General features: G+C 33.6%; 1 protein-coding gene across 1 annotated transcript in view; it reads left to right on the forward strand.

The window, feature by feature from the left end:
- The window catches only part of LOC117124123 (nesprin-1-like), a 45,589-nt gene that overhangs the window by 10,279 nt on the left and 14,752 nt on the right, over window positions 1–20,558 (forward strand). Inside the window, exons 14-47 of the mRNA XM_033270254.1 lie at window positions 391–543; window positions 775–939; window positions 2,167–2,493; window positions 3,537–3,698; window positions 4,153–4,317; window positions 4,550–4,876; window positions 4,985–5,140; window positions 6,090–6,254; window positions 6,931–7,263; window positions 7,900–8,049; window positions 8,146–8,310; window positions 8,748–9,074; window positions 9,185–9,340; window positions 9,804–9,968; window positions 10,891–11,217; window positions 11,388–11,543; window positions 11,708–11,872; window positions 12,512–12,838; window positions 13,161–13,316; window positions 13,726–13,890; window positions 14,192–14,518; window positions 14,845–15,000; window positions 15,104–15,268; window positions 15,369–15,695; window positions 15,814–15,969; window positions 16,123–16,287; window positions 16,639–16,965; window positions 17,497–17,649; window positions 18,061–18,225; window positions 18,704–19,030; window positions 19,134–19,289; window positions 19,441–19,605; window positions 19,903–20,229; window positions 20,342–20,497. Of these exons, the coding sequence (XP_033126145.1) occupies window positions 391–543; window positions 775–939; window positions 2,167–2,493; window positions 3,537–3,698; window positions 4,153–4,317; window positions 4,550–4,876; window positions 4,985–5,140; window positions 6,090–6,254; window positions 6,931–7,263; window positions 7,900–8,049; window positions 8,146–8,310; window positions 8,748–9,074; window positions 9,185–9,340; window positions 9,804–9,968; window positions 10,891–11,217; window positions 11,388–11,543; window positions 11,708–11,872; window positions 12,512–12,838; window positions 13,161–13,316; window positions 13,726–13,890; window positions 14,192–14,518; window positions 14,845–15,000; window positions 15,104–15,268; window positions 15,369–15,695; window positions 15,814–15,969; window positions 16,123–16,287; window positions 16,639–16,965; window positions 17,497–17,649; window positions 18,061–18,225; window positions 18,704–19,030; window positions 19,134–19,289; window positions 19,441–19,605; window positions 19,903–20,229; window positions 20,342–20,497 (7,284 nt within the window). The remainder of the gene's footprint in view (window positions 1–390; window positions 544–774; window positions 940–2,166; window positions 2,494–3,536; window positions 3,699–4,152; window positions 4,318–4,549; window positions 4,877–4,984; window positions 5,141–6,089; window positions 6,255–6,930; window positions 7,264–7,899; window positions 8,050–8,145; window positions 8,311–8,747; window positions 9,075–9,184; window positions 9,341–9,803; window positions 9,969–10,890; window positions 11,218–11,387; window positions 11,544–11,707; window positions 11,873–12,511; window positions 12,839–13,160; window positions 13,317–13,725; window positions 13,891–14,191; window positions 14,519–14,844; window positions 15,001–15,103; window positions 15,269–15,368; window positions 15,696–15,813; window positions 15,970–16,122; window positions 16,288–16,638; window positions 16,966–17,496; window positions 17,650–18,060; window positions 18,226–18,703; window positions 19,031–19,133; window positions 19,290–19,440; window positions 19,606–19,902; window positions 20,230–20,341; window positions 20,498–20,558) is intronic.

The raw sequence follows: 20,558 nt of genomic DNA on the forward strand, positions 1-20,558 counted from the left end.
GTTTAATAATTATATTTTGTATCTATTTTATTTAATTTCTGCATTTAACTTTTGCTTTTTATGATGTACCTTTATGTGTAATTTGTTAATTGTAAATAAGGTATCTCACGGCCATAATGAAAAACAGCATTGTATTTGTTGATTTGTGTTTTGTGAATAAATAAAGTTTTACTACTACTCTTTGTTTATCCCAGGCTTGTTTCAGCCAGCCATTCTGTTTATATTTTGTTTATTGTTCATTTACATAAATTGAATGAACAGTTTGATCCTGTCTTTTTTACTTCATTCGAATGATGAATCTAGCTCCAGCTAGCAAAAGCTTGTGTTTCAATAAATTTTGTTAGTACTACTAACGAAACTACTGTTCTTATTTCATTTGTTTATTAATAGGATCTGCAGAAGTCTGTCACAACCTTTGAACCTTTTGTACAAAGTATTCAAGTTAAAGCTGAGATGGTTACAAACAGTTGCTCATACGCTGGTGCTAGACCCAAGAAAACTAAACTTATCCAGAGGTTTAACTCAATCACAACACAGCTTAAGGTAGTTTTTTCACTAACATTTTATTAGAAGATTTGAAGATTTTTAATAGCATACTGGATGGGTCAGATCTTTACTATAAAATGTCTAAGTTTGTATGCAGCCCTCAATGTAAAATTAAATTCTCTTTGGCCTGCTGAGCCATTTTTATGCTTATCCCAGCAAAAACAAATTAGAGAATTTCCTCCTTCATTGTACAATGTATGGTTCATATAAATTTAATTTTTGTCATAGGAGTGTCATGATTCTACTCAGAGTGATGTTAATGATCATCAGGATTTTGATAACAGTGTTCAGTCCTTTCAAGACATTCTTGAGAAAATCAAGGGAATTTATGAAAACAATTGTAGTCCTACCGGTGATGTGAAGGAATGCCGGAATAAGTTACAAGCCATTCAAGTAAGACACTTACATAAATTTGATGAAGTTAAGTGAATAAAATTAAAATACAAACTTATAGGACTCTTGTATAAAATGCACAGAACCTTATTAAGTTTTTATTTTATTCTAGTATGTAAATAATATTTAATAATTAATTTCGTACATACAAAAGCATAACTTTACTCTGTTTATACTATAATTTTATTTTATTCATCTCTCGGCCACACTCTCTAAAACTTTGTTTTTGTATGTTTTGACATGTGAACACCAGCCTCTCAATGAGAGTTTAATGATCATAATGTAGCGCTAATACACATTTCTATATACCTATTACTTCTTCAGCATTTATTTCACCATAATAACATAATTAATCATACACATAATTAATTTGCCAATGAAAAATAGTAAAGCATTTGAATGAGAAATATAAAAATTAAAGTCAAACAAATTTGTTAAGAACAAAATAATAGTTATTAAAATTATGGTTTTATATCAGGTCAAGCATCAACTTGTCTCAACCTGACCCCCAAAAAAAAAGAAAAAAAAACAAACATTATTTTAATTGTTTTACACATGAATATTTATTAGCTTTCTTGGCTTATCTACCCAGCCTAGATTGTTTAGACACTGTTTATGCATATACCGTATTTATTCAAATATATTCCCCGCTTTGAATAAATGTCCCCCCCCCCCCCCCCCTCAAAAACAAACGCCTACTTCTAGAGCCTCAAAGATGACATTAGTCTATTTCGTGAATACTTACCTGGATGAACCGACTAATTGCCATTGTTCCCGAAACGGAATACCCCTTAGAAAGAAAATAGAAGAGTCTGACCTAGGGTGCCACGTAAATAGACATAATGACATTAAACAAATCTAATGGAAGCGACATCATTCTGAACACATTCTATTAATGTTCTACTCCAGTAGAATTAAATTTTTTCTAGTTGGAATCAATAAGTTTTTATGACAACGTAATAACACATTTTCACAGTTATTATGTAGTTGCATATTTACAGTGACATTAAGGGGGGGTTTATTTGAGTATATTATATGTATGCATTTTACGCAACAAAAAAGTAAACGCCTCTCTCGAATAAACGCATGCCCTTCAATAAACGCCTCCTTCGAATAAGTGCACCTCAAAAACCCCGCAACAATAAATGCCCAGGGGCGTTTATTTGAATAAATTTATTTAACCTGAGGGAATGAATGCTACAATTCTCCATGTATTATTAATTGCAGAATTGCTTAGCACAAAAAAATAGCATACAAGACCAAGTTAGTGATGTAATTGACAAACTTCAGAAAGTTCTACCACACACCAGTCCAAATGGGAGAGGAGTATTACAACAGCAAGTACACACCCCTAAAAGAGAATGGGAGAGTTGTATTGGCAAGTTACTAGAGGCAGAAACCATATTAAAAGATAGTGTACAAAGATGGTGTGAGTTTGAGAAAAAGTTGGGTTCCCAAAAAACAGTGATGAAAGAAATTGAATTTAAACTTGACGATTTTTGTAAGTTGAAGTGTACTCTCCAAGAAAAGGAAGAACAAGTCAAAGCATTGAAGGTATGTTTATATGTCTCTCTGGATTTCTACAGGAAATAAGTTTTTTTATTTTAAAAATATCTTTGATTTGCTATATTATAAGTCTGATGATGATATTTGAGGATGATTTTAGTTATTGGTAATCTTCAAAAAATTATATCAAGATTTTTCCCTTTTTTTTATTACAGTTTTGTAATATTATGGATTAACAAGCATGTGGGCTACAGAAATTTCAATGGCTTTTGTTGTTAATCCTTTCCTACTTAGATTTACACATTTCTGTAATTTCAGCTTTGGTATTTTTTTGTTTTTGATGTAAGAATTGTGTTAATACGACTTTCTGAAAGGCTAAAAAAGAAATGAATTAATGAATATTATTTAAGCTTGTTCTGTTTCAGATAATCCAATTATTAAAATGTATTATGACTTAAACAAATTAATAATAATAGTAATAGTGTAGTAGTGTAGTTTTATATAGCGCCATATCCATCTAACATAAGATGCTCAGGGCACTTGATATGTGGACTAGGAACTTGATCAATGACTTTCTTTACCCCTAAGGGTCCCTTCGTGTCTGTGCTACAGTACCCGGTAACCCATTACTGGCAACTCTCGTCATCCACCACAGGGGCTCTCTGTTCTAATACACTGGGGTATCTCCCTACTCGTCTCGAAGGATGCACTGGGTTCTTTATAGTGCACACAAGCCATTATATACACTAATAAATTATGTTATTTATATTTGATTTGATACTATATCAAAATAAATTTTTTAAACTTTAATAATACTTTATCATTTATATGGTAATGGCGAAATACAGTACTTGTAAAGCGCATAATAAAATTTATCATCTCTATGTGCAGAAACCACAACCAAGTATGTAAAATATCAATGTTGTTGCTGTAATATTTGAATTATGAATACAAGAACTGCAGTGCATACTAATGATTGTTCATTGGCTTTTCAAATGTTGTGGCCATGTTGAATTTCTAATGTTGCATAATTATCAATGTGTAAGGCAATTGATTTATGTAAATGTGATGTGTCCACCTGTTATTGCCAGGCTGTGTCCAGTGACATTGAAGACCATGCACAGATGATATCTGACCTTAAAGAACTTGGTGAGGTCATTAATATTGATAATGAACCAGTGGTGATGAATAATGTTTCATCAGAACTCCAAATGCTTCAAGAAGAATATGATGACTTGAAAAGCAAAGTTAAGGTAATATAATTGTTGTTAAAATATATAATTATGGTGTTTATATAGGTTGTATAGGTTAGCATTGGCTGGATCCATAGTTGACACTATTATCCATTATCTGTTTGCTATATTATATGTACCATTCTGATGGTGATAACATGTGAAACTCCTGTAGTCTATTTCGTGAATACTTACCTGAATAAACCAACTAATTGCCATAATTATTCCTTTAAAAACATTCCTACAACAGTAGTCATTATGATGAGTCATTATTGAACTAAATTGTATTATTAAATAAATAAATATATTTGAAATAATCTAATAATCTGAACACAAGGTTGTAAAATCTACAGTTTTGAGCAGTTAAGAATAGGAAAGTATATTAAATATATAGCCCACTATAGAAATATTGAATATTATATGATTGAAGCAACTTATTAGGATTAAACTAGTGACTTTCATATTGTCATTTTAGAGTCTTTTGAATGATGGAACAAAGAACTTAAAAATTCATGAACATTATGAGGACACATTTAGAAGGATTTGCAATCTTGTTGATGAACTGAATGAAGCTTTTGCAGATTACAAAGATCTTAATGGTGACAAGGAAACAATTCAACATAAATTAAACAAAATTCAGGTGATTTTTATCAGTTTATTTTACGATTTCTTATTTTAGGGTATGTACGGATATGGACAAAAATCATGTTAAGATATGTATGGGCAACACTCTGCATTGCAGAAAAATTATATGAAATAAAATACACTGTTAGCACATTTTATTCTACTTCAATTTCACCAGCAGTCTATACTGGCTTTGTTATACAAAGCTGTAGATACTGTGAATGTTTATATATATTTTAATCTATTAGGATTTACTGAAAGAAAAAACTAAAATGGACCCACTGTTAGATGAGCTACAAGAGGCCAGTGAGTCTACAATTATCAGCACCGCTAGCCAAGCAAGGCCAGCCATACAAGAAGACACTACTGGTGCTGTGGAAGATTGCCAGAGCCTTCAGGCCCAGCTGATGGAGGCTGAACAAGTATTTGAGGAGCACATTTCAGCCTGGGTAGATTATGAAAAGGTGCTTGATACCTTAACACAATGGATTGCAGAGGCTACTGCTGATCTAGAGGCTATAGTTCAACCACAAGGTGACCTGAAGGAGAAAGAAGCAACATATGAAAAATGCAAGGTATTGAAATATGCATATTTTTCTTTATAACACACATAGTAACTCTGAAATGCATTCACATTATTAAGGTATATACTTTTATTGTAAATGCAACATTTATTTTGTTAGTTGTTAGAAGAAACTATTGCTGACAAAGGCCAACATGTGGAACAGTGTTGTCAACTTGGTGAAGTTGTTGTGAAAGCAAACTCTGGAAGCATTGATGTGCCAAGTCAAGTTGAAGAGCTGAAAACCAATTATGAGACCCTACTTAACAAGTCCAAGGTGTGTATTTAATAGTAGAATTCTGTTTTTAGTAGTGACCTTTAAAAATGTGGTTTGGTGCAGCAGGAATGCTTTGGTTTCTCGAGGTCGAGGTCGGGGTTTTAGTCTCTCACTGTGCATTCGCTTGTGTCCTTGAGCGAGGCTTCTCTCCTCCCAGGACTATGAGTGGGTACCTGAGGAGGTTTCAAGTGCAAAATGTACTGATAATATTTCATGCGGTAAACTATGGAATTTCCCCTATAGGCATCGTTCCAATGACTAGGGTAATAATGTAAAAAAACGCTTTGAGATAATACTCTAAATATATGGTTCAAATTTTAAAATTAGGGCTTGTCTATACTACCTTTTTTTACCTTCTATAACAAATTTATGTGATTTACTCTTATATGAGCATTATGATGTCATAAATCATACGTATATTTTGTCAATACTTACTGACTGGTTCACCTATCTATGCTATGCTATTTACTGTATGTTACACTAGAACATATTGCTAAACGTTTTTGTTTTATTAGTTTTTTTTTATGATATCAGTATTATAATACTTGTAATTAATTATATTACAATTATTATGATTGTTATTGTTATTTTCTCTTTGTTTTGATCTATCAACTTGTTAGGTTGTCCCTGCGTCGGCTAAATTGTGTTTCAATGTGCGTTTTTGGAAATGGAATAAAAGAAAACCAAAAAAAGTTTTTGTTCAGATGGTAGCCAAACAAATGAAAAATATCCCTGCACTACAATAGAGTTAGCTACAATAATGAATCACTTAAGCAAAACTAGCTACAGTAGTTCAAAGGGCAGATGTACAAAAGTCAAATGTAGGCAAAATTATAACACAATATACAGGAATATGTATATTGCTAAATCCCATTTGTGCACAAAAAAGTAATAGTGTGAACAGCGCTTCATATCATTTATCTCTTGCTACTATGTATTGTTTGTGTAGGTTGGTGTTCGACAACTGCAGGAGAACTTTGCCAACTTCCAGGTATTCTTGACATCCTCTGAGGAGTTTACACGATGGTTAGACAGAGCTAAAGAAGAACTAAGTGAGCACAGTAGCACAACTGGAGAGAACAGACTCATTGAAGGCAGGCTGGCGAAAATAAAAGTAAGATTCAGGTAGATTCAATAGCTAAAGATTGCTGCACACATTAGTGAACAGATGTGGAAATGGCAGTGAACAACTGTTTGTGATATCGCTTTTTACCTTCAGTTGTGCTGAAACATGGTGAGGTTTTTATCACATGAGACTGTGAATAGAATATCTTTTTGATATATTCTACTTTGCAAATCAAAACCTCAACATGTGCTGTGAAATTGCGCTACTAGATAAACAAAAATATAATTAAGCAATATGATCACTTCAAAACTGAAATCACACACCAGATTAAGCAACAGTGCAAACATTAATTATGAATCGATATTTGCAAATATGTTTTATATGCTTATGGGCAGAGGGTTTAACACACAGGTGGGCAAAATCTGGCCTGAGGTCATTTGCTTTTCTTGTTTTGGCCTGACATCGAAAATCTGTAAAAATATCATTAAAACATAATGAAGCGGAATAATAAAGCAGTATAAAAGCAGTGTAAGTTTGATAAGTTTGCTTGCAGCCCTCTGACCCCTTTTGATGCCCACCCCTGGTTTAACATTTCACAAGTGGTTATTTGTGACAGTTTGCAAGCTGTCCTGAATGTGGTGGCAGGCGTAAATTTAATGTTGGATCAATAGACATGACAATGTTCCTGAACACTTACAACAAAATTTGCTACATTTTTTTACAGTCATTGTTAGATGAGAGAGAGGAAGGACAAACTCTTCTCAATGTCACAGAGGGCAGGCTTCACACCATTTTGTCACAGACATCGCCAGATGGACGAAGCAGCTCAAAGCAGTCTGTTCAGACCCTGAAAGATAATTGGCAAGAATACCTCACTCAGCTAAGCCAGACACACAGCATCCTAGAGGGCTGTCTAATGAGCTGGAAGAACTATAAACAGTGCCTAGCTCAAGTTGAAGCTTGGCTTGATGAAATGAATGAAAAGCTTACTGAGGCTGAGAAAGACCAACAAAAGGTTGACTTGAATGCCAAAAGAGACTTCCTTGGAAAATGCAAAGTAAGTTTATGAGAGATTATAATTTTATATGATCAAATACAGTAGTTTCATCTGGTTTTGTGACGAAAGCTAGCTTACGTAAGTACATCAATAAAAAATGGTTTATTATAAATAAAAACAATTAATTGGATTATAATTTTATAATTTCTTTAGATAATTTATATATAACAATGTACAGTTCTTTGTTTTTCACACCAAGAATGAGGTGCCAGTTCTTTTAATTTCTGTAGATATATACTGTCAGAGAAGTTGTGTCCTGCGGGCCTGCCACTAAAGTGACAGGGGCCTTAAGTATTGTTTATTCTATTTCATGAATACTTACCTGGATTCTACCTAATTTATACCCTATCAACTGGCAAAGAAATAACGGATGATGGATTCTGTGATTTTTTTTTTGTGCTATTATTTAGTGAATATATTGTTTTTCAACATGTGTTTGTGTTGCAATTCCTCATCACCTTCCTTAATCAGCATTTCAAATTATCTTGTTAATTTTTTTTTGCACAGTTTTACTGTGGGTATCTAAAATGCACTAGTTGCAATGGGTAAAATAGGGATAGAATTCTATGTGCAGATACAGCATTTCAAAAAAGAGAGGGACAAGGTTTTAACAAAATATTCTTTTTTTGATTATAGGCTTTGCAAGAAGACATTTCATCTTTTATCAATGTAATTTCTTTAACTGAAAAAGCAGAGAAGCTTGAGCACTCAGGCAGTGGAGATAACATAACTGTTGAACTCAAAGAAGTATCCAACCGATATGAAGAAACAGTGACAAGAGCTCAGGTATCTCGCTCTTATTCCTTAAAAAAACTAGTTGAATTTATATGTTGAATAACAGAAAATTAAACAAATTTTCAAAATTTAAATAAAAATTTCTAGGAACTTGTGACAAGAGGTGAGGAAAATGTTGCCATTCATCAGTTGTTTTTGGATGCTTGCCAAGAATTCAGTGATTGGTTAAATGAAGTAAACCAGAAGTTGCAACACTGTGGAGTATGTACAGGATCTGCAGAGGTTAATGCAGACAACCTAGTATCAGTAAAGGTAAGCATTAATAATTGAAGAAGTAAATAATAATAGCAATAGTTTATTTATAGCCGCCTCTCAAACTCAAAAGATGAGGACAAGAACATAGGTGATGATGACAAGAACATAGGTGATGATGACAATAATCACTCAACAGCGTAATATCAGAAATTACATTAATGACAATAACTAAAACATCACCAAAACAACAATAACAACAATATATTGAAATTTTTAAGTCCTATATGGGGCATAATAACAAGAAGGCTTCTGTGTGATTCATAATTATATATTTCAAATTTGAATTTATCTTCAGGAGTTTTTTAATGATCATTTGTATTTTTTTTTTCTTATTTTTTTGTATTTTATCATAGGTGCTTATTTTCTGTTGAACTAAAATGTTATTATCTTACATCACAAACTAACCAGAAGATAATAATGTTCATGTTTTACAGGACACTATTGGAAGAAAACCAGAAGGTGAGGCTAAACTCGAAAAATTGAAGAAGCATGGAGAGGAAACTATGTCAGAAACAGCTGATGCAGGCAAACAGCTCATTCTTGAACAGATGCACACTGCTGAGAAAGAGCTTGAGACATTTGTCCAGTATTCCAATGAATCCCAGCACCAATTGAAGGATTGGATGGCACAGTGGGAGAAGTATAATGATGCTTTTGAAGCAATGTCAAGGTGGCTGGAGGATATGGATGATAGTCTGAAATGGGCTGGCATTTTACAGGATGCACTTGAAGGCAAAAGACAACAATTTGATAAATATCAGGTAAAGTGGCCTTCTTGTGTCTTCACACAATATCACTTTATTATCTAACATCTTTTGCTTGATTGTGTATGTTGATAATAATTGTACAACATGTGCTCTTAAATTTATAGGCTGTTGAAGATGAGATCATTGATCAAGAGAATGAATTCTCCCAGGTGGAAGCTGAAGCACAAACCCTTGTGCAACTCACAAACAGTACTTCTACGTTTATAACTGATGTTAGTCAACTACTAAAAAAATATGATGCTCTCCAAGAAAAAGTCAAAGTAGGAATAATATTGAATTATTGTCTATTTTGTGAATACTCTCCTAAGTGAACTATTACATGCAAGGTTTCTCATTTTGAAAAAAATTGAATTGTGAATAAATTTGGTTATCAAAACAATCTCGCATAAAAAAAGGAAAATGAAGCTGGTTTTATTTTAAAGCTCAATTGATATTCATGGATGATTATTTTTTAAGCATATTCCAAAAATGTGATAGTTCATCCAGATAAGTATTCTACTCAAACTACTAATACAGTATGTAATTAAAAAAAAGGGTGTAATTTGCCTTTTCTACTACACATTATGGCATTATAATGGATTATTTTTATTAATTATTTTATTATCAATAATTTTAGAAAGAACATGATCAAACTGCAGAATTTTAATAAATTTTATTGCAAATTTAGTAATAATTAATTCACATAGAATATGGTAATTTTACTAAATTATTTCATATTCATAGCTATGCCTGGATGAGTTAGAGGGTGCAGTTTCAGATCATCAAGTGTTTGAGGAGCACCTTCAGGATTACAGCGATTGGTTTCAAGATGCAGCATCAACTCTTGACAAGTGTGGCAATGTTAAAGGTCCAAAGGAAACAGTTCTCCAAAAAGCAGCCAAGATCAAGGTGAGAAATGATTCTCAAACCAATTATAATAATATTATGTTCTTAGAAGCAAAATTATGTTTATATACTTGAACCCAGAGTAAAGAGTAAATTCAAAAATTTGCCAATGATTTTATAAAGGCCCTTTGGCATCTGTTCAAGTTTCCGTTCATGTCCCAGCTCATGTTCAGGCAAAACAAAACGGATATTTGTTTCATCCATGCTCTGTTCCGGTATACGGCAACTGGCTATAGTTTCCGGCTACCGGATCAAATCGGTCTATGACCGATTTATTCCCACTTGATTGAATACCGGACGACTTCTGACCAATCAAAAGCCACAGTTTTGAACTGAGGCAAAGAGAGTGCAAAGGTGTCGGTGGAGGCAAGATCAGGTCTAGGTGATGATGCTATAGAAGAATTGCTAATGCAAATATAGTTAAATACAAAGTTCTAAAGATTACAGAGACAGCAAACAGTGGAGCATTGTATTTTTCGAAAAATGGGGCCAGGTTTGGCCTCACAGGTATGTGCCTAGAATAGCCCCCAAGGGACTTTGTACATGTCTAGGCCTAGTTGATAGACAATCAACCAGTCAACTGTATTTACGTGCGCGCCTGAGTAGATTTGAACAGTTTTTAAAAAACTAAAACATGAAAACAAAACTTGAGCTGGAACCTGAACTGGAACCTGAACAGATGTGAAAAGTGCTTAAGGCAGCATATGGTGCCAGCACCACCACTGCTGTACTGCTTGACCACACAACTCACTCAAGCTTATAGAACCCTGGTGCTCCTGAGACAGTCTCCCATCCACATATTAACCTAGCCCAATGTTGCTTAACTTTTCTGATGCACCTAAAACCTGTGCTTGTGGTATACATGTACTGTATAAAGAACGTGACAAGGTAAATAAAATTAAAAAGCATTTTCTTACTCCTTTAGACTTTATCAGAACAAAAAAATGATGGAGAAGAGAAACTGAATGAAATTATCATTCAGGCTGACAAAGTTCTAAGAAGAACATCAGCTGCAGGGAGAGACACCATCCAGCATGAGCTTGGAGAATTGCAGGTGGAGTGGGCAGGCTTGGTTGCTTCACTAACCCAAGCAAGTGACCTTCTTGATAGAGCTCTTAAGCTGTGGTCTAAACTCGACAGGGACTGCGATGATATGGAGGCCTGGATAAGAGAAATGGAACAGAAAATAAAAACAGCTCAAGATTTACAAAGCACTGTCAAAGATAAAATGAACAAGAGTAAATCTGTCACGGTAAGAAATAAAATAATTTAATTGCAATCATTTAAAATAATAGTAAGTTATTATAGTTGTGATAATAATATTGATACTCATAATAGAATAAAAGCAAAAAATAATGTATGTGATATTGAAATAATCTGATAATATTAATTATTAATTGATCAAATCCTACTTTATTATAGAAACTAATGGATGAAGTTGAGGCAGTCAAACCAGATATAAAACTATTGAGTGACCAACCAGTGCAATTTGAAAGCATAGGTGTTGATGACCCAGAGGTGAACAATAGAGTCAAAGAGCTCATTGAAGCATATCAGAAACTTTTTCAGTTGGCAGAGGTATGCATATTACATAAATGAAAAATATGATGTACAATTTTGTAAATTTATTATTTTTGTTGTGTAGATTTCAAGTCTTAAAATATCTTTATCTTGTTAATGTTAGTCTCATGGTATTAACAAATTTAAATCTATTCTGGAGCATTTTCTTCTTTTATTACTAGAGTACATCAAGAAAACTGCAAAGCTGTGTTAATGAACACATGAAATACGATGAAATGGTGCAAGATGCAACAAGCTGGATAAAGAAGACTAGGCAGCAGGCAACACTTTGCTCAACTGCTGCAGGTGATAAGAACACCAGTCACGAAAAATTAGATAAGATCCAGGTATGAATCTAAGCTTGACAATTTGGTCACAATTAATTTAGGAATAAGGTAGATATTTAAAAATTGTAAGCAAATTGGTGGACAGTTTTATTTGGAAGACAATGAACCCCTCTGGAGTTTCAATCAAACTTAACACTGACCAATCAGATTGTGTCATTGATAGCCAGGTATTATGTGCATGTCCAACAAACATGTAAGTTTATGTACATCTGTGCTGTTGTTTTGTGGAAGCTTTGCAACAATATCCTAAGGGATACTACTGGAATGATCCTAAGTTCTAAATTATAATTATTGTTATGTTATGTATTTAGAAGAGGCAAATTTAAATTACAGTTTTATTAGGATGCCTGATACTATCAAAATTAATAATTAACTTAACAATTTTTAAAATTCGAACCTGAATAACCCACCATTGCCAGTGTTTCAAAACACTCTTTAAAGTAATAGAGTCATCCTTCCAAATTTTTAATAGTAACTACTGTCTTAAATAAAGATTAACAAATTTGAGAGATGCTAGTAGCTTCATCTTTACATCTTACGACAGAGCCATTGGGGCTCTTCCAAACGAAGGAATAGGTTCTTTAAAATGCAGTTCTTAATCCGGAAGACTTGGCTTTACTATGAACTTTTTTTTTGTAGGAACTTCTTGATAGTCTATCAGATGGACAGAGTAAAATCCATCAGATTACAGAACAAGCTGAAGTGGTTCTACCAGAGACTGGGTTCACTGGTAAAGATCTCTTACTTCAAGAAGTACAGGCTATAACTAAAGAATTCGAAATTCTCAAACAAGACCTAGAAAAAATTAATGAAAGGATCCTTGACAGTGCTAACCAATGGAAGGAATTTGGTGAGGTATTCGCAGACTTCGAAAAATGGTTGGTAAAAGCTGATGAGACTATTCAGGATTTAATTAAACCACAAGATGATCTTGAAGGCAAGAAGAACAGTCAAGATAGAGTCCAGGTAAGATGTCATCTGAATTCAAAGATATTTTTCAAAAATTTGTAGCATTAAATTTTCTCCCAATGAACTGTAAAGTATAAGGTAAGTAGGTATATGGCAGATTTCAATCTTACCTTTTTAATGGCTACCAATGCTGCTACTGCTACTACTGCAACTAAATTTACATTTTTGTAAATTTTGTATTACTGTTATACTGTAATTATCATTATTATGTTGTATTATAACCCATTTTAATTTGATTGTTTTAACTATTATTTTTATTTTTTAGTAATTTTAATGCTGTCACTATTATAAGCCAATCACTTTGTTATCTTGTCTTTAGACACTGTCTGAAGATGTTGAGCATCACACCTCAGTGAAAGATGAGTTAGTAAAGAAGGCAGAAGGTCTGATAGAGAGCAATCCAGGAGCAGTTGCCATGGGTAGTGAAGCAATGAAGCTGGCCAACCAATTTCAATCACTCCAACTCAAACTAAAGGTCAAATATCAAAGTTCAAGTTTTAAGATAACATTACCTTTTTTGTTACTTACATTGTTATCTAAATTGTATTTTGAAGGTCTTTTTATTGCCATTTAACATTTAAAATAAAACCATTCATGCAACAAAAAAACTATGATAAAAAGGAACAATTAAAAAACCTAAACTTCTTAGCATTGGTAGAACAAGACCTAAAATTATTGCAACCAACAGTGGCATTCATCGTTTATGATGGAGATTGCTCCTTAAGATTCAATCTTTTTAGGTGATTAGGATCAGTGTGTGTTGTCTCATTAATCCGCGATCTGTCTTGACAGTTTCCCGATGACTAGAATTACTGTTTCCAAATTTTATTTATGATATATTTCCACAATTGATATTAAGATGTGGGTTTATTTTTTAATTGTAGGAAGCAAAGAGGAAGATTGAGAAGAATTTCACAGACCACAGACAGTATTCTATCAGTCTTGATGAGTTCTTATCATGGCATTCTCAAACAGCTCAGAAACTGCAAGAATGTAGTACATGCCAAGGTTCAAGAAATGAAGTTGTACAACGATTCCACATTGTACAGGTGGGCTATCTGATAAAATGTTAAGACAGGCAAACATGAAGTGTTTACTGGTGGTTTGCTTGTGCCTTGGAATAAATCAAAGTAAAACTTACTAACCATGCTGTTATGAAATTATGATTTTACAGATCTTAGAATAAACCATATAATTGCTTTGTTCCCATAATCTGGAACACTTTGAAAAATATATTCAATTATTCAACATGTGAATAAATAGCACCATTGTTTTGTGTCTATTTTTTGTGATTATTACCACTTGTATTATTTACAGATTATTATAATTTTCTAATTAATTTCTTCACAGGATATATTGTCAACAAGGCACAAAGGCCAATCATTGTTGAATGCTGTTACCGCCAAAGGGGAGCGCATATTGCCCCATTCATCTGATGCTGGCAAGATTAAGATACAGACAGAACTAGATACTTGCAAACAACAGTATAATGATGCCATTGATGAATGTAGCAAGTTGAAGAAAGAATTGGAACATGCCACCCAGTTGTGGAATACATATCTGTCGTGCAAGGAGAAACTTGAGAGTTGGATGGTGGATGTGGATAAGCAGGTAGAATGCCTTAAAGAACTCAAATCCACCATTGCAGAAAAGAAAGTTAAGCAAGATAGAACAAAGGTATGTCTATAGGCTTAAGGTAGGCACACACAGTGACCAATGGTCATGATTTTAATGACAATCCATCAAGCCTGCCATCGACAAGCAGCAGATGGTGTCACAAAGTTAGGCACTTTCTGGGAGTGGAGATGGCTGACAGTTGTACCATGCAGCATTGTCTTAAAACAAAACACCAAGTGCCTTTACACTGCTGCAGTGAACAATTTTACTATAGTCTGTTGAATTATTTTACAAATAAGCATATAATCTAAATTTAATTATTCATTTGCTAATTGAAAGTCTAGTAGATATATTGCTTAAATTTGCTACCTTCTCCATAACCATAGGTGCTACAAAATGAAGCTGCAAGCCACAAGAAAGACCATCATTCTGTCAGACAGGCATCCGAGCAGCTAGTTCAACTCAATCCAGATGACAGTGTCCTAAGTGAAGAAGTTTCATATCTTGGACAGAAATACCAGCAACTCTTGGATGCCTTGAAGGTCAGTCCCCTCTTATTATGCTACATCAATTCGTATATAAAATATATTAAATCAATACTACAAATCAAAACAAAAAAAAATCTTTTTTTTTTACATTGTTAAGGATCTTTGTGAGAATGCAGTAGAGGCTGTCAAAGATCATCAAAAGTACCAAAAGGAACTGCAAGACCTTAATGATTGGCTAAAGGATGCTAGGCAGAAAGTCACAATGGTCTCTGACACAAGTGGTAAAAAGCAAGTGATATATGACAAATTAGCAGCTGCAAAGGTGAGTATTAAGTCAGTGTTTTCCCCCCACAAAATATTTATTCCATTATTTTTGGACACACAGTGTTGTATGATTACATTTAATTTTTTGATATTTATAGGAGCTCCTTGACCTTATGGACCAAGGCAAACAACTCCTTGATAATGTCACTGGCATTAGTGAAACTGTGCTTCTCAACACTGCTGATATTGGACAGATTACCATTCTAAACCAACTGGACAAAGCCAAACAGGACTACAACAGTCTTCTAAATGTTCTTAATACTAGCAAGGCAAAACTGGAGAACTGTGCAGAGCAGTGGGACAGCTATGATACAAGCAAGGCTGAGTTGCTTACTTGGATGGAATCCTATGAGGACGAACTTGCTAAAGGAGTTAAGCCTCAGACTGAGTTTCAGCAAAAAGCATCTCAGAAGCAAAAATTTAAGGTAATTTTAAACTGCAATTTGTGTAAATTGATCCTAATCACCTACACATTTTTTTTTAGATTAAAACCAATGTATCAAACTTTAACATCAATATTTGATTTTCTATTTGAATTAACAGGAGGTTCAAGAAAGCATTGTTGCTAAGCAAGTATCATTTGAGACCTTGAGCAGCCAAGCTCAGTCCCTTCTGGAGACAAGTGCTGGTAATGTTGGTGTTGCCAGTGATGCAACAAGAATGACAACAAGATTTCAGAAACTAGTTATGAAAGCCAAGGTACATTTAACATATATCAATTCCTTTTTGATACAGTAATGGGAATAATGAGGAAAAAGTTGGTAGTATTATAATTGTAATGTTTATTGAAGTAGATGTTATCAGAACAGGTATGAATTTTAATTTATTATTGTGCTCTTTTTATTTATACAGGAAGCAGTAAGAAAGTCAGAACAAGATACTCAGAACCATGAGCAGTACCAGAATGCATTGCAAGAGTTCAATGACTATATGGATGCAGCTGAAATGAGTTTGAACCAGAACAGCAATGTTATTGGGGATAAAAACACCTGTGAAACAAGACTGAACAACCTCTTGGTAAGGGAATAATACCTAATCACAACGCAATACAGTTGTTTTACACTGACATAATATAAATGTTTTGATGTACAATGGAATGAAATATGATGCCTGCAGAGTAACATATATTTTGTCAAATTTTGAATATTTAATTTGTAATATGAATTTTTCTTTAAAATTGGTTTCATCAACATTATTAGCTCAATAATAGTGTTGATGAATGTTGAGGCTTGCAATCTGTAATTCAGGACTGGGAGAAGTTAAAGACTGGTGGTGGGCAGCTCTGTACATTTTCCAGGAGGCATAAGTTGTAGGCTTTAATATGATTTCTTATATATACATATACCTTAATTTATTTGAAATGTATAGGATTTGTCCAAGGATAAGAAGAAAGGGTCAAGTTTGCTTTCAGCAGTTGTGTCCATTTCTGAGAAGGTTCTTTCAGCTACAGAGCCTTCTGGGCAACAGGCTATTGCAGATGAGGTCCATGCATGCAAGCAGCATTTTAAAGGCTACAAAACGAAGCTGGATGAAAGCAAAATGGTTGTTGAAGATTGTCTTGCTGAATGGCATCACTTTGAAGAATTACAGAATGAAGTTCTTCTGTGGATTGATACTACTGAAGAATATTTCAGCGAAGAACCAAAGCTGAAGTGTAGTTTGACTGAAAAAGAAGAACAACTTGAGAACTGTGAGGTAAGGCTAACTTTGATTTCTTTGTGTTAGTAATTTACATTAGTAAAACATATCTTGTTTTATTGTCAGAAAAATGTTGTTACATTTTAAATTCTGAGGTTAATGTTCAGTGAACACAGAAGATACGAGTCATTGATCTTTGAAACATCCATAACTATATAGTACATCAGGACACAGTCGTACAGTGTACGACTGACAAATCTGTCTTGCTCTATGTTAACATTTTATCGCACAATGCCATCTGCAGATTATCACTGGCAGTCTGAGCAGATCGTCATTAAAAACAATCGGCCATTGGCTGTTCATGCAGTGTGTGCCTGGCTCTATGTTATATATTCCATTAATGACTTTGTCATGACCATTTCAGTTTACTGTAATTTGTGATTTAATTCCTTGTTAGATATGGATATTTTTTTTTTTATTGAATTTTATTTAACTTGAAAAATATGTTATGAAATAAGAAGCAGACTGTGTAAGATAATTTAGTCTATCCTACTGATTTGTTTATTTTGTTATTTTATTATATTATAGGAGAGGCTGGAGAGTGTTGTTACACATGAAGCTGCTGTAAAAAAGTTGTCAGTCACTTGTGAGAGGTTATGTCACATGACTGGGGAAGTCGCTGTGAAGGATACTGTAGGCACCACCAGTGCTAGGTATCACCGATTGGCAGAAGTGGCAAAGGTTGGTATCCTAATTTAAACAATAATACAATGAAGATGTAAAAATATGTATTGTTATTTACCTTAAAACTAAACAACCCTCTTCATTCTCTTTTTGTTGTCATGTGAAGAGATAGACCTTAACTAGAAATAAAGTTAGAAACACATTCACCTCTGACCTCATGACCTCTGATGAGAGTATCATCTTCCATTTTGAAGCAACAGATCAGACATAATTTAGAGTATCAAGTGGTAGTTTATATAGCTGAGTGTTTAGAGTGGCCATATTATGTGATCTTATATTATGATCTGTGTAAGCCAGTTTCATAATACTCATTGCCATATTTGTTATTGTTTAAAAACAGTATAACTACATCTTCTAATGTTGTCAAAGAAAATACTTCATTATTTATCATTTGTGTTTGATTTTCAGGCTCATTGTGATATATTAAAGAAAAGAGTTGTTGAACATCAAGATTTTAACAAAGCATTGATAATGACAAACAACTGGCTGCAGGAACACCAGAGAAAACTTCTAGAATGTTCTTGCTTAGATGGTGACATTGAGGCTGTACAAACTAGACTTGACCATCTCCAGGTAAGTGGCTGTTCTTGAGATCCCAGTGAGCAGATGTGGTTCTACATGGTACATGATTGTTAATGTATTCAATGGCCAAATTAATGATTAAAAGCATATTGAGTTCCTATTTTTGGCTGACACTGCAACAATTACAAGGTTTTTGTTATGTTTGTTGTTGCTGTTGTTGATATCATTATATCATTTTTTTTTTGTTATTGCAAATTATACTAGTAAACTCTCCTCATCTTCCTCCTTCTGCCCTCCTATGAAAACTTTAGGAGCTTGCTTGTATATATTTTATTGTATTTATTGTATTATATTTTTGTTGGTAATAGTGTTGCACTTATTTATTATTATTATTATTATTATTATTATTATTATTATTATTATTATTATTATTATTATTATTAGTTTAACATCTTTCATTCATATCTTAAAGTGAGCCTACTTGCAAATAATAGATATTAATAATATAATACTTAAATTCTATCTTCAGCATGTGATTGATGAATTATCTCAAGGTATTTCAAACTTAGACCAAAGTGAAAAACTTGCAGAAACTGTCATTCCATCAACACTCCCAGCTGGCTGCAAAGAAATTGAAGGTAAACTTGGAGAATCTAGACATGAACTGGAAATGCTAGAAGCAAATGCTGAGGAGCTGAAGAACAAATTAGAGATATGTCGACAGCAGTGGCAAGAGTTCCTAGTGTGTGTCAACAACTTGGGAGCTTGGTTGTCAAACGTTGAATCCATGACATCAAGTGAACATCAGTTGAATAAAGATTTGGAGGAAAAAGTAGAAAAAGAGATGGTTTGCAAGGTAACGCTGTTGATCAGTTTTTTTTTTAAACCTGACCTGGTAGCTTAAAATAGTTATGAAAGAGTTCTCACTGGAAATTGTTGATTTTTACCATTTATTTTAGGAACTTCTTGATGATGTTGTAAGTCACGAAGAGGCTCTTGCAGAAGCTTTTGAGAAATCAAAACCTCTCTTGGACACTAGTGATGCTGATGCTTCCATCAATGGTCAACTTGATGAAGTCTCCACCAGATATCACATGATCAAAGAAAAAGCTAAGGTAAGGTATAAAAAGAGGGTGTTATTGCTACAAACAAAATAAGCAGGAAGGAATATTGCAAAGTGCTAGGCAGTTAAAAGAAAGGGGTTAGTTATATAAGTTAAATTTTATATACTGTAGATTATTGTACCAATATTCTTTATTATTACAGGAAATGTTGGAGAATTCACAAAAGGTTGTTGAAGATCACAAGACCTACAATCAGTCCTTAAATGAGTTTAATGAAAGTTTGAATGAAGCAGAGAAAAAGATTAAACTGCAATATCATCTTGAGGGTAGCAAACAAGATGTGGATGCAAGACACCAAGTTGTTAAAGTGAGTTCAATTTTTTTCAATACAGGGCTGAATTCTAAGCATTTAGCAATCTTTCTTCAGAAGAGACTTTTAATACGTTATTTTCATGTGCATTACCCATGTGCAAGTTATAGAATGCATTACACGCTTCCGAAAAGAGTTGTGGCTTGCTTCTTAGCAATTTCTTCAATTCATTACCATTAGGACCCCACTGGAAATTATATGGTATGTTTGTATGTTTCACACCCAAAACCCCAACAAATCATTTATATTTTCTATGTTTTGAGAATGTTCTTATTTTTTTTTTTTAATTTAAAGGATATTTGCAAGCAATTGCCAGAAAATGAGTCCAAATTAATTGCATGTTCAACAAAGTACAAAGGAGTTTTACAACAGACCAGTGATGAGGGTCAGTTGCTTCTAACCAGTCAAATGAAAGATCTCCAGCAACGTTCCAGCAAGCATGCTGTGATGGCAGCTGAAGGCAATGATGGCCTAGCTAAACGGGCTGAGCAATGGATGCTGTTTGAAGACAAGGCTGAGGACTTTAAATGTTGGTTGACCAATGTGGAAAAGTTTCTGGCTGATGAACCAGAGAAATTAGTTAGCTTGGATGAGAAGAAACAACAATATGAAAAATATGCTGTAAGTTGCATTGATATCTATAAATTTAGTATCACATAATTTTTATGTATAAAATATATTACATTGCCTTTTTGTTGTTATATAATCATGGATTTTTTTGTATATGTTTCAGGGTATTGCACATGAAATTGAAAACCATAAATCTCAACTTTACCAAGTTGACCAGCTAGCACAGGAACTTCTCACATTAGATACTGGCAGTACAGATGTCAAAGGTCAGCTGCAAGGTCTACAACACCGATATGAGGCATTGACTTTGAAGTCTAAGGTAAAATTTTTAGTCAGCATTAACATATTTCATACAGTAATATTTTAAATAACAGGATCTT

This window comes from Anneissia japonica, unplaced genomic scaffold (assembly GCF_011630105.1).
Source record: "Anneissia japonica isolate Jap-2015-1 unplaced genomic scaffold, ASM1163010v1 scaffold3949_len364153_cov177, whole genome shotgun sequence".
In the NCBI taxonomy this organism is placed as follows: domain Eukaryota; kingdom Metazoa; phylum Echinodermata; class Crinoidea; order Comatulida; family Comatulidae; genus Anneissia; species Anneissia japonica.